The sequence below is a fragment of the Austrofundulus limnaeus genome, unplaced genomic scaffold (assembly GCF_001266775.1).
Source record: "Austrofundulus limnaeus strain Quisiro unplaced genomic scaffold, Austrofundulus_limnaeus-1.0 Scaffold1347, whole genome shotgun sequence".
Lineage (NCBI taxonomy): Eukaryota > Metazoa > Chordata > Actinopteri > Cyprinodontiformes > Rivulidae > Austrofundulus > Austrofundulus limnaeus.
Window position 1 is genome coordinate 42,185 of NW_013953749.1, and position 12,327 is coordinate 54,511.

General features: G+C 41.2%; 1 protein-coding gene across 2 annotated transcripts in view; it reads left to right on the top strand.

The window, feature by feature from the left end:
- The first annotated feature begins 677 nt into the window (after window positions 1–677).
- The window catches only part of LOC106535049 (tumor necrosis factor alpha-induced protein 2), a 22,889-nt gene continuing 11,239 nt past the window's right edge, over window positions 678–12,327 (top strand). Inside the window, exons 1-4 of one of the 2 annotated variants that reach the window (XM_014031920.1) lie at window positions 678–751; window positions 6,774–6,863; window positions 6,951–7,387; window positions 9,648–9,859. In XM_014031920.1, coding sequence (XP_013887374.1) covers window positions 742–751; window positions 6,774–6,863; window positions 6,951–7,387; window positions 9,648–9,859 — 749 coding nt within the window. In that variant the 5' untranslated portion in view covers window positions 678–741. Of the gene's footprint in view, window positions 752–6,770; window positions 6,864–6,950; window positions 7,388–9,647; window positions 9,860–12,327 lie in introns of both variants that reach the window. The other variant, XM_014031919.1, reaches the window with a different exon arrangement.

The window sequence follows — 12,327 nt, forward strand, 5'->3', positions numbered from 1 at the left end:
AGTAGCTAAAACATAGAAATAGTAAAAGCATGAAAATAGTAGCTAAAAGCATAGAAACAGTAGCTAAAACAGAAATAGTAAAAGCATGAAAATAGAAGCTGAAAGCTTAGAAATAGTAGCTAAAAGCATAGAAATAGTAGCTAAAAGCATAGAAACAGTAGCTAAAACAGAAATAGTAAAAGCATGAAAATAGAAGCTGAAAGCTTAGAAATAGTAGCTAAAAGCTTAGAAATAGTAGCTAAAAGCATAGAAACAGTAGCTAAAACAGAAATAGTAAAAGCATGAAAATAGATGCTGAAAGCTTAGAAATAGTAGCTAAAAGCATAGAAACTGTAGCTAAAACAGAAAAAGTAAAAGCATGAAAATAGAAGCTGAAAGCATAGAAATATTTGCTAAAACAAAAATAGTAAAAGCTTGAAAATAGTAGTTGAAAGCATAGAAATACAGTAGTAGCCAAAATATAGAAATAAAAAAGCATGAAAATATAGTAGCTGAAAGCTTAGAAATAGAAGCTAAAAGCCAAATGTAGCAATAAGCTGGAAGCAAGTTTAAATGTAATATTTTAAAAAACCCTCTACCTGTCAGAAAAAAAAAACACATTTTAGAAACAAGCAGCAGTGAGATGATGAAGAGGAGCAGACAGACACAGACCCCTCCCAGTCCCCCCTTGACCCCGCCCCTCCCTCTCTCCTCCCTCTCCTCCCTCCTTCCGGTTCTTCAGAAGAGTGTCGAGCTCCGGAGATGAGAGGAGGTAAAACTGAGCTGCGTCGTGTTTTAGGCTCAAAACTGCGCTTTACTCTATTTTATTTTTTTATTGTGTGTGTGTGTGTGTTGTTGTTGTTGTTGTTGTTGTTGTTGTTGTGTGAGTATCTTTAAAAACTTTAAGCATGTTGAAGATGACACAGTTAGGGCTGAATTTTTTTATTTGATTAGATTTGATTCTAAATATTTTCTCTGTTTCTGATGATTCTGAAGTTGTGAAGGATTTAAAGTGATTGTGTTGTCATTGAGCCAGGCAGCAGATGTAAGGAGGATCCAGGGCCGTTGTTAGGAAGTATGAACTCTGGGGGCCCTGCCCAGAAATACTTATTTTTTACTTCATCCCAAAAACCAATATGTATTTTTAAATAAACAACTAAACTTCATAAAAAAAGGTAAGTCAGTTATTATTTCTTTGGTGTAACAAAGCTGTTTGGGAAAAAAAAATCAGCTCTACTGCTTGTCCCTCAAATGCACGATCCTTACAAATGTGGCTTCATTTAAAAGAGAGATGAACAGACTTTCCAACAATAAGATTTATCACCATTATAAGATTAATCATTGAAATAATCTAACAAACACTATAATTTACTGACTTTTCGTCCCAAGTTTAGAAAAATTGTAATTTTCTGTGACAATAAACGAGGACAACTGAATGACCTGAACTTTCATAAACAATCTAAAACATTCTTAAAGCTGAAAGAAGCATAACATGAGCTAAAAGTTAAAATCCAAAAAGTAGCAAAACACTGGTTAAAAATAGCAGAAGACTAAAAGCAAAGAGGAGTGTAGGGGTCGCCTCGAGAGAGAAAACAAGAATTTCTGCCTCGGACGGACCTTCGAGGAAGTCAGAAACTCTTTTCTTTGCATTTGTTAAATCAAAGATAATGTTTGTCACAGTCACATGGCAGAAGTAGAATGACTTCTTTTCTCTTATTGTGCCTTAAAGATTTATAAATGTTTATAAAAGAACCACAGAGAATGTGATTGCAATGTTTTATTCTGTTTGATGTAAATCGTTGTTTTTATTTTTGCTGTGAACACAGTAATACAGCGGGTAAAATAAGTATTGAACACGTCACCATTTTTCTCAGTAAATATATTACTAGAGGTGCTAATGACATGAAATTTTCACCAGATGTTGGTAACAACCCAAGTGATCCATACATACAAAGAAATCAAACCATAAATGTCCAGAAATGAAGTTATTTGTAATAATGTGGAATGGCACAGGGAAAAAGTATTGAACATACTTATTGAAATTTATCTAATACTTTGTACAAAAGCCTTTGTTGTCAATGACAGCTTCAAGACGCCTCCTGTATGGAGAAACTAGTGGCATGCATTGCTCAGGTGTGATTTTGGCCCATTCTTCCACACAAACAGTCTTCAAATCTTGAAGGTTTCGTGGACCTCTTCTATGAACTCTGATCTTTAGTTCTTTCCATAGGTTTTCTGTTGGATTCAGGTCAGGTGATTGGCTGGGCCATTCCAGCAGCTTTAGTTTCTTTCTCTGAAACCAACTGAGAGTTTCCTTGGCTTTGTGTTTGGGCTCATTGTCTTGCTGAAATGTCCAGCCACGTTTCATCTTCATCATCCTGGTAGATGGAAGCAGATTTTTATCAAGAATGTCTCTGTACATTTTTCCACTCATCCTTCCTTCAATTATTTGAAGTTTGCCAGTACCATATGCTGAAAAACAGCCCCACACCATGATGTTCCCACCTCCAAACTTCACTGTTGGTATGGTGTTTTMGGGCTGATGTGCAGTGCCATTTGACCTCCAAACATGATGTGTATTCTGGCATCCCAACAGTTCAATGTTGGTCTCATCTGACCAGACTATATTCTCCCAGTATTACACAGGCTTGTTTAAATGCTGTGCAGCAAACTTTAAAGGAGCTTCAAAATGCTGTTTCTTCAGCAGTGGAGTCTTGCGTGGTGAGCGTGCATACAGGCCATGGTGGTTCAGTGCATTACTTATTGTTTTCTTTGAAACAATCGTACCTGCTAATTCCAGGTCTTTCTGAAGCTCTCCACAAGTGGTCCTTGGCTCTTGGACAACTCTTCTGATAATTCTTTTCACTCCTCTGTCAGAAATCTTGTGAGGAGCACCTGGTCGTGGTCGGTTTATGGTGAAATAATGTTCTTTCCACTTCTGAATTATGGCCCCAACAGTGCTCACTGGAACCTTCAGAAGTTTAGACATTCTTCTGTAACCGATGCCATCATTATGCTTTGCAACAATAAGGTTGTGAAGGTCTTGAGAGAGCTCTTTACTTTTACCCATCATCAGATGTTTCTTGTGTGATACCTGGCCATCATTTGGGACTGAACCAGCTGATATTAACTTGCACTGACAAGGGGCAGGCTTGCTTTCTAATTACTGAGAGAGTTCAGCTGGTGTCTTGGCTTTCCATGCCTTTTTACACCTCCCTTTCTTCATGTGTTCAATACTTTTTCCCTGTGCCATTCCACATTATTACAAATAACTTCATTTCTGGACATTTATGGTTTGATTTCTTTGTATGTATGGATCACTTGGGTTGTTACCGACATCTGGAGAAAATTTCATGTCATTAGCACCTCTAGTAAAATATTTACTGAGAAAATGTTGACATGTTCAACACTTATTTTACCCGCTGTATATTATATAATTATGGATTTTTCTTGAGAAAATCTTTCATTTATCTTAGAGTTGATTATGAAACAGTAATGTTTACCTGTCTGAAGTAATCGTCATAAAATGTTTGTTGAAACTGGGTTTCTGCTCAATATAACATTGATTCGTTTTTTCCGTCGATTTCATTTAAAGAGTTCTCATCAGAGAATAGCTGAGCAGGTCGTCATGATGTGTTGTTTATTCAACTATGCAGAAGCAATAACAGCTTGTTAGCTGAAAATCTAACTGAAGAGCCAACGAGTAGATTTTACAGCTAGGGACTCGATACCATCGACCGGTCGTGAACACGAGGCCTTATGTCTTCCTCAGCAGTTATTATTTTTACCTTCCTTGGGAAGCTATTTTATTTTGAAAAGAGGACCGGATCGGCTTTCCTCTCATTCGGAATTGAGGCAGACAAAGGCTAACCTTTCCTTATACCCAAAGTGACCTGAGAAGTCATCAAAGGTAAAGGCTGAAGTGTTTTTTGGTGACCTGAGTCCGGTTGAAACCGAGTGCGGAGACGTGTGCCAGATCCGGTTAACTCACACTTGGTAACAGAAAAAGTAGAGATACTAATCTTAATTTCCGTCTTTTCTTAAACTACTAGCCTTGCCAGAATCTAAGTTTAATGTGCCAGTAAATGTTTGGTTTATTCAACATCTGAACTGACGTTACTGTTTCTATTCTGAGTGTTGAGTTGATACTGGTCGAGTTCGGATTCGTACTCATATCTTATTGATTCTAAACTTGTTATGGGAATATTGATTACTCACAATTAAGTTGTTAACTGATGATTTGTTTAATTTATGTAAATAAACGATCTCATTTTGTTTATGGATCAGATTGAACTGATTGAGTTGGCTCATTTATTGTGTATGCATACAGCGGTCACTCTTTCAGGGATGAAGATGTTCTCATCCTTGATAGAGAGGAACGTTGGTTTGAGAGAGGAGTAAAGGAAGCCATCTTTGTCAAGAAAAACCATCCACCATTAAACAGAGGTGGAGGCCTTCATGTCCAGTTGTCCTCCTCCTACAACGCTGTTATTGCAAGTATGACTCCGCCCCCTGTGAGCAAAAGGTGTGAATCAGGGCCCCAACGATACCAACACAAAGAGGGAAAGAGGGACAAAAACAAGGGGACTTMGAGCCCCGCCTGCATTCACTACATACACATGACACGACACGGGTCAGATGATGGGTCACATGACCCTCTATGAACAACAGAGCTAATCAAGCCTATTGTTAGTCGATGGCCCTCTCTTGCATGTGTAAGAGATGAGTTATTTATGCAAATAACTTACCTTACATCTTCTCATAATAAAGTTAGGAGAGTAAATTTTTACCAAGGTTTTCCTCATTACTTTAATATTTGTCTGTGCAAAGTGAAGTGACACAATTAGGGAACTCAGACTGGTTCAAGTTGATTCATAAAAGATTATGCAATCATTTATTTACACAAATTGAACAAAATCATAAATTACACCTAATTGTGGTTTATTTATAACAAGCGTCTAAGTTAAAATGAGGTAAAACTCGCGTCCGAATTTCCTTCACATTAAAACCCAGATTACCTATACAGTATATAAACAGTAAAACGTCAGTTCTGATGTTAAAACTAAACGATTTGCTGGCACTTCACTTAGGGGTTGGCAAAGGATTAAGGTAAGAAAAGGTAAGGAAATTAAGAGTTAGTGTTTCTGTTTTAATTTTGAAAGATTTACAACCGGATTCAGCACGTCCCCTCTGAGCTCTCAGCTTCAAGTTGACACGTCACCCACGAACATGTCAGCGTTACCTGGAGTGGTCTGCTTAAGAACCCCTGGTCTGGCTGTCTCACCGACGACCCTCCAGGATGCTTGTCCTCGCTGGTCCTTGGTGAAAAGGTGTCTTTTAGGTGACCTTTAGTCCGCTTCAGCCCGGCCAGAAAGATTCCAGCTGTGGTTTCGGTCGTCTTTCAAAATATAAGTCTCCCTCGGGAGATAAAAACACTTTAAAGAGACCTGGGTCTCTTAGGTGGGCAGGAGCTGCTGGCTCCTTGCCCGGGACTTCAGGTCACCCTATTTAGCTGATGGGTGAAGCCTGAGGCCCAGCTGTTTCTCCGAAGAGACTCAGCTTCGTCCTCCTGTCTCGGCCACAGGAAGAAGACTGCTTGTGTCTGTCTAAGGCGTCCGTGTTAGTAAGTCAGAGTGAACTTGGATAAGCCACAGTCTGAAAGGAAAAGAAGATAAGAGGGTTGCCAGCTGTAAGTGAAGGTCACTTGCTCTGCTTCTTACAGACATTACGTAAAAGAAATCACTGTAAACTTTTATCATGATTAATTAACACTCTGTTTAAATAATCAGTCTGAACTTGTGTCCATATAAATGTAAGATTTTCTTAAGAAAACTCAAAATTATATTACTGATGTTTCAGTAAAATAAAACAGTGATTTATAAAAACACAATGAAAAACATGGTGATGATTTTCTGTGATTCATTAATCTCTTTTAGGCACGATAAAAGAATAGAAGTGATACTTTCTTTCTTTGTGACAGTCATTATTATGATTAACAAATGCTTAAACATTCTTAGTTAAACAACCAATGAATCATGAACAGAACAGATTTTTTCTGTTTAATATCTGATTAGAGAGAACTGAAGTCCTCGTGTAGGTTAAAATGACCCATCATGGCCTAAAATAAGAGTTCAGCGTTCCTGTCTCCTCTCAGGCCTGTGCGAGACCTGCTTTGAGGCAGTAACTCCTGTTTCTTCACTCGAGGTGACCCCTACACATGTGACTAACCTGTTTGTCCACGTGGAGGCAGTGCTTCTAAGGCTGAGTTCACCTGAAACTCATCAGACTGAAGAAGTCTCTTGGAGGAGAGACGAAACGTTTCACTAAAGAAGAACCCATCCAGAGGACCTACTTATTTTTTCTTTTTGATTTTTTTCTACCTGGATTACTGAGATGCATCAGATAATTTCCTCATAAGAAGCCTTATATAAGCGTTTCTCCTACAGGAGCAATTGGCTAGCTAAAAGCTAGAGTAGCAAAAGGCTAGCAAAATGTAGCTAAAAAATAGCTAAAAGCTAAACATAAAGAAAGAAAAAAGATTTTAAAGAGAACAGTTATTTTGAAGGAATAAAGAATCTTGATGTTTCTCCCTGGGGACATATTTGTAAATATTTGTAATTATGAATATTTTTTATATTTTTATTTTATTTTTATGTTTTTTTTTTTCATCAAACCCTGCGGAGAAATAAAACCTTGTGTCGACTGGAAGCTTTTACTGCTTAATTTTTAAAATCTTTTGAACTTCAGATTTCTCCTGAACGACACGTTGCTTAAGCCTTTTCACCGTTCAGCAGGAGTTCTGGAGGAGAACCCTGGAGGAGCCAGGAGGAGGCTGCCCCGGCTGAAGATCTGGGGCAACAACAAACAGAAGAACCAGCATGAAGGTCAGAACCGATCCAGTTCAGTCTGCTTTAAAGACGATGTCTGGACCATGTAAGACTGATCTGTGTCCCTTTTCCTGGGTCCCTCAGAGGACCAGCTGGACGCCTCGCAGCAGGAGGAGCAGCAGCAGGAGGAGCAGCTGGAGGACATCAGTAGGAGGCTGATTCTCAGGGAGGAGGAGCTCTTCAGCCAGGATGTCCGGGGGGAGGAAGAGGAAGACCAGCTGCAGCGGGACTTTGAGGATCTGAGGATCCAGATCTGGATCACCGTCCACGGCACCTTCACCTCCGAGACTTCGAGAGACCTGGAGGTCCTGAGGAGCGCCATGGCCTCCATCCAGCAGCAGGAGCAGCAGGACCGGCGCTGGCAGGGCTGTCCCAAAGACCAGGTCCCGGTGTGGCGTCCTCAGAGGTGGCTCAGTACCCACAACCAGCTGCTGCAGAAGATGGTGGAGGCCAGACTGTCTCAGGCCGCAGAGGACAACTCTGCTGAAGTGGACCAGCTGTCCTCTGCTGTGAAGAGACAGGTGACTGCGTCTGTCAGGTCTGTCAGCAGGTCCAAACAGGTCTGTCAACAGGTCCAAACTGGTCCAGTCAGGTCCAAACAGGTCTGTCAGCAGGTCCAAACGGGTCCAGTCAGGTCCAAACAGGTCTGTCAACAGGTCCAAACAGATACAATCAGATCCAAACAGGTCCATACAGGTCTATCAACAGGTCCAAACAAGTCCAAACAGGTCCAGACAGGTCTTTCAACAGGTCCAAACAGGTCCAGACAGGTCTATCAACAGGTCCANCAGACAGGTCTATCAACAGGTCCAAACAGGTCCAAACATCTCCAGACAGGTCTATCAACAGGTCCAAACAAGTCCAAACAGGTCCAGACAGGTCTACCCACAGGTCCAAACAAGTCCAAACAGGTCCAAACAGGTCTTCAACAGATCCAAACAGGTCTTCAACAGATCCAAACAGGTCCAGACAGGTCCAAACAGGTCCAGTCAGGTCCAAACAAGTCCAATCAGGTCCAGAAAGGTCCAAACAGGTCTGTCAACAGATCCAAACAGGTCCAAACAGGTCTATCAATAGGTCCAAACAAGTCCAATCAGGTCCAGGCAAGTCTAAACAGGTCTATCACGGTCCAAACAGGTCCAAACAGGTCCAATCAGTCTGACAACAGGTCCAAACAAGTCCAAACAGGTCCAAACAAATCCAGTCAGGTCTGTCAACAGGTCCAAACAAGTCCAAACAGGTCCAGACAGGTCTATCCACAGGTCCAAACAAGTCCAAACAGGACTTCAACAGATCCAGACAGGTCTTCAACAGATCCAAAAAGGTCCAGTCAGGTCCAAACAAGTCCAATCAGGTCCAGACAGGTCCAGTCAGGTCCAAACAGGTCTGTCAACAGATCCAAACAGGTTCAAACAGGTCTATCAACAGGTCCAAACAAGTCCAGTCAGGTCCAGACAGGTCTAAACAGGTCTATCACGGTCCAAACAGGTCAAGACAGGTCCAAACAGGTCCAATCAGTCTGACAACAGGTCCAAACAAGTCCAAACAGGTCCAAACAAGTCCAATCAGGTCTGTCAACAGGTCCAATCAGGTCCAGTCAGGTCTGTCAACAGGTCCAAACAGGTCCAATCAGGTCCAGTCAGGTCTGTCAACAGGTCCAAACAGGTCCAATCAGGTCCAGTCAGGTCTGTCAACAGGTCCAAACAAGTCCAAACAGGTCCAAACAGGTCCAAACAAGTCCAAACAGGTCCAGGCAGGTCCAGTTAGGTCTAAACAGGTCCAATCAGGTCTGTCAACAGGTCCAAACAGTTCCAGTCAGGTCCAGTCAGGTCCAAACAGGTCCAAACAAGTCCAAACAGGTCCAGTTAGGTCCAAACATGTCCAATCAGGTCTGTCAACAGGTCCAAACAGGTCCAATCAGATCCAGTCAGGTCTATCAGGTCCAAACTGGTCCAAACAGGTTCAGTCATGTCTACCAGGTCCAAACAGGTCCAATCAGGACCAATCAGGTCTATCTGGTCCAGTCAGGTCTATCAGGTCTGTCAGGTCCAGTCAGATCCAATCAGGTCCAAACAGGTCTATCTGGTCCAGTCAGGTCCAAACAGGTCCAAGTAGGTACAATCAGGTATGTCAACAGGTCCAAACAGGTACATTCAGGTCCAGACAGGTCTGTCAGGTTCAAAGAGGTCCAATCAGGTCCAAACAGATCCAGTCATGTCTATCAGGTTCAAACAGGTTCAATCAGGTCCAGGCAGGACTATCAGTTCCAAACAGGTCCAATCATTTCTATCAAGTCTATCAGGTTCAGTCAGGTCCAAACATGTCCAATCAGGTCTGTCAGGTTTATCTGGTCCAGTCAGGTCCAAATTGGTCCAATCAGGTCTATCAGGTCCAGTCAGGCCTATCAGGTCCAAACAGGTCCAATCAGGACCAATCAGGTCTATCTGGTCCAATCAGGTCCAGTCAAGTCCAAACAGGTCCAGTCAGATCCAATCAGGTCCAATCAGGTCTATCAGGTCCAATCAGGTCCAAAAAGGTCCAATCGGGTCTATAAGGTCTATCAGGTCCAAACAGGTCCAAACAGATCCAGTCAGGTCCAGTCAGGTCCAATAAGGTCCAGACCATTAGATTTAGATCATTTCTAATTAACAGGAAAAAAATCCCAAAACATTTCAAATCATTTTTCAATTTATTATGTTTGACTAAAAACAGACAGAAAGTGGATAAAGCTGAAATGAAGGGCTGATCTGAGTTCCTCTGGGTTTCTTGGCTCCCTGTCAGGTGTGCTGCACGGGGAAGCGGGTGAAAGATGACCTGCTCACGGTGATGAAGACGGTGAAGGACTGTTACCCTACCAGCATGGACATCCTGAACATGTACGCCGGCCTCTACCACCGGACCTTCTCTCTCCGGCTGGTTGAGCTGAGCTCCTCGGAGCTGGAGATCAACGACTGCAGCTACCTGCTGTTCTGGGTCAACCACTGCTATCCACAGTGAGTCTGCAGCTGATCACAGGCTGGCTCCTGATCCTGCATCTGTTCCTCCTCAGGCTCCAGATGCATGGAGTTCTTATGAAACTGTTGGAAGAAAAACTAGTTTTCTCTGGTGGTTTCTTTTGAGGTGACTGCAGGACTAAAGTATCTAATTTAACTGGAAACAGAACAAGTTTCAGTTTCTCTTAATGTTTCTCTTCAGAGTTGTAGGAAGATTGTATGATTGAATCAGTCAGAGTGATTTGATTTAATCAGATTGAAGGTTATCTTTGGTTTTAACTTAGCATGTTGAGTTTATGGGAAAATAAGTTTTCATCTCCCTGCATCTGTGCACCACAGCTTGACAGCCATAGATAATTTGATTGAATTAATGTCTGTTCAGACAATGCAGGGACGAGGCCGGGACTGTTTAACTACCAGAGCAGTGAGAATCGATGTGTAATCACAGGGACTCTGAGTGTTTGATTATATAACTTGTGGTTTAGAAAACTGTAAAATGACCGTGTGGAGCTGGAACGGTTCAGAACAATGCTAAGAATGCTTTAGAATCTGATGTGCTGCTCTTGTTCTCTTGCAGAAACCACGTGACCATTAGGGATGGGTACCGAATTTGATACCTTTGATGTAAAGACCGAATTCTGTCGGTACTACCGAGTATCTATTCACGTAACATCAAATGGTACCATGTTTCGGTACCTAAACGCATCATTGCGAGCGGTTTGGCTTAAGAGTGGTGAGTTTTTCATGCTTCTCCTGAACGCAGCATCACGCAAAAGCGTAATGACATCAGCAGCCACTGGTTCAGTCAGTAATAGAGATGGGACAAATGGCTCTTTGAAGGGATCCGGATCTTGGGGAGCCGTTTGTTTCATAGAGCCGTTCAAAAGAGCCGTTCAATTTTGAACGTATTACGTCATCGCGTAGGAAAATACATCATCACGTAGCCGTACGTAATGATGTAATCCCATCACGTGGGTGGAACCATGTGTTTGTCAAGCGGAAACCCCCCTTCCCCTTTCACCCTGAGCTCCTGTACTCCACAACTCCGCCTGTTTTCTGTGAAAAAGCAAAGCGGGAGAGATTTAAGTATGAAAAATATAACGATTTTATGAGGAATAAAAGAAATAAAACTATAAATGGCTCGTTACTGCCCGCGATCTGGCTCCTATTGTTCGTTGTAAAGAGCCGTTCAAAAGATTTGGATCGTTAGCGAACGTCACGTCTCTAGTCAGTAAACAGAGGCAGCAGAGCTCGGTCTGAACGTAGCTGAAAGCCTCGCAGCTCCTGGAGTAAAATTTACCGAACAGACCGCCTCTGAATTATCTGGTGGATTAATTATATTGTGAACACAACGTTCACTTGCTCAAAGTAAATAAAATACCGCTACTTTCTTGATTTCATCCAGCATTAAACAAAGACCGGCAGAGGAAAACAACAGAGGGGCTTCCCGACAGTCCGAACACGTCTGACCTGAAGGAGCACAAGCAGCTAACTTGAAGTGTTGGACGCGTTTTGGATGCTCAAAACGTAGCTTGAATACCTTTTATTTATTTTAACTGCACCCTCTTTTGCTTATTTAATTTAAACTTATTTGCCTTCCATGGACCTCCATCACACAATTTTTCTAGCGGGGAAATGACATCAATAGAAAGACATGGAGCTGGATTTTAATTTGTGCAATAAGACAAAACAGTCTTGTTGTTTTCAACAGTTTTCACCTTAAAGAAATAAGTTACACAACTGATGTTACAATACAAAGAGATGGATGTTGTCTTGATATTGGTTAATTTTATATATTGAGAAATATGTTAAATAAAAAAATTAAAAAATAAAAGTTTATTATTGAAAAAACAACACACACAAAGTACCAAAAATTGGTACCGTTAAGTACCGGTATCGATTCGCAGGTACCGGATATTGGTACTGAATCGATTCAAAGGTACCCATCCCTAGAGACCATGTGATCGGCTGGAGAAGCTAACGGCTAACGCTAAACGGTCAAGACTCAGGATCTCCCATCACTGTACATGTTGACAACAGAGCAGAAAAAAAGGACTGACGATGTAGAAATCATTACAACTATTAATAAAAATATTAACCCAATTATTATTAATATTTTACAATTTATATAATCTATCTAATGTTTTAAATAATGTCAGAAAAGCTGTTTGTGTTATGGATTTATTAACTGAAGATAAACAGGAAAACGTCTCATTTTACAACACAAGTCAGCAGATTTGATCTTATTTAGCTCAATGTGATCTGAMCAGAACATAATGTAACAGTTTAAAATTAAAATAATCTGATAAAGTCCATGTAATCACTGTTATTTATTGAACTGGTTAACAGATATTAGCTTGTGGAGCATTTATACAGAGTTTAGCTCTGTTGAATCATGTTACAATTTAACACAAACTATTAAATACAGTGGTTTGCAAAAGTATTCATACCCCTTGAACTTTTCCATA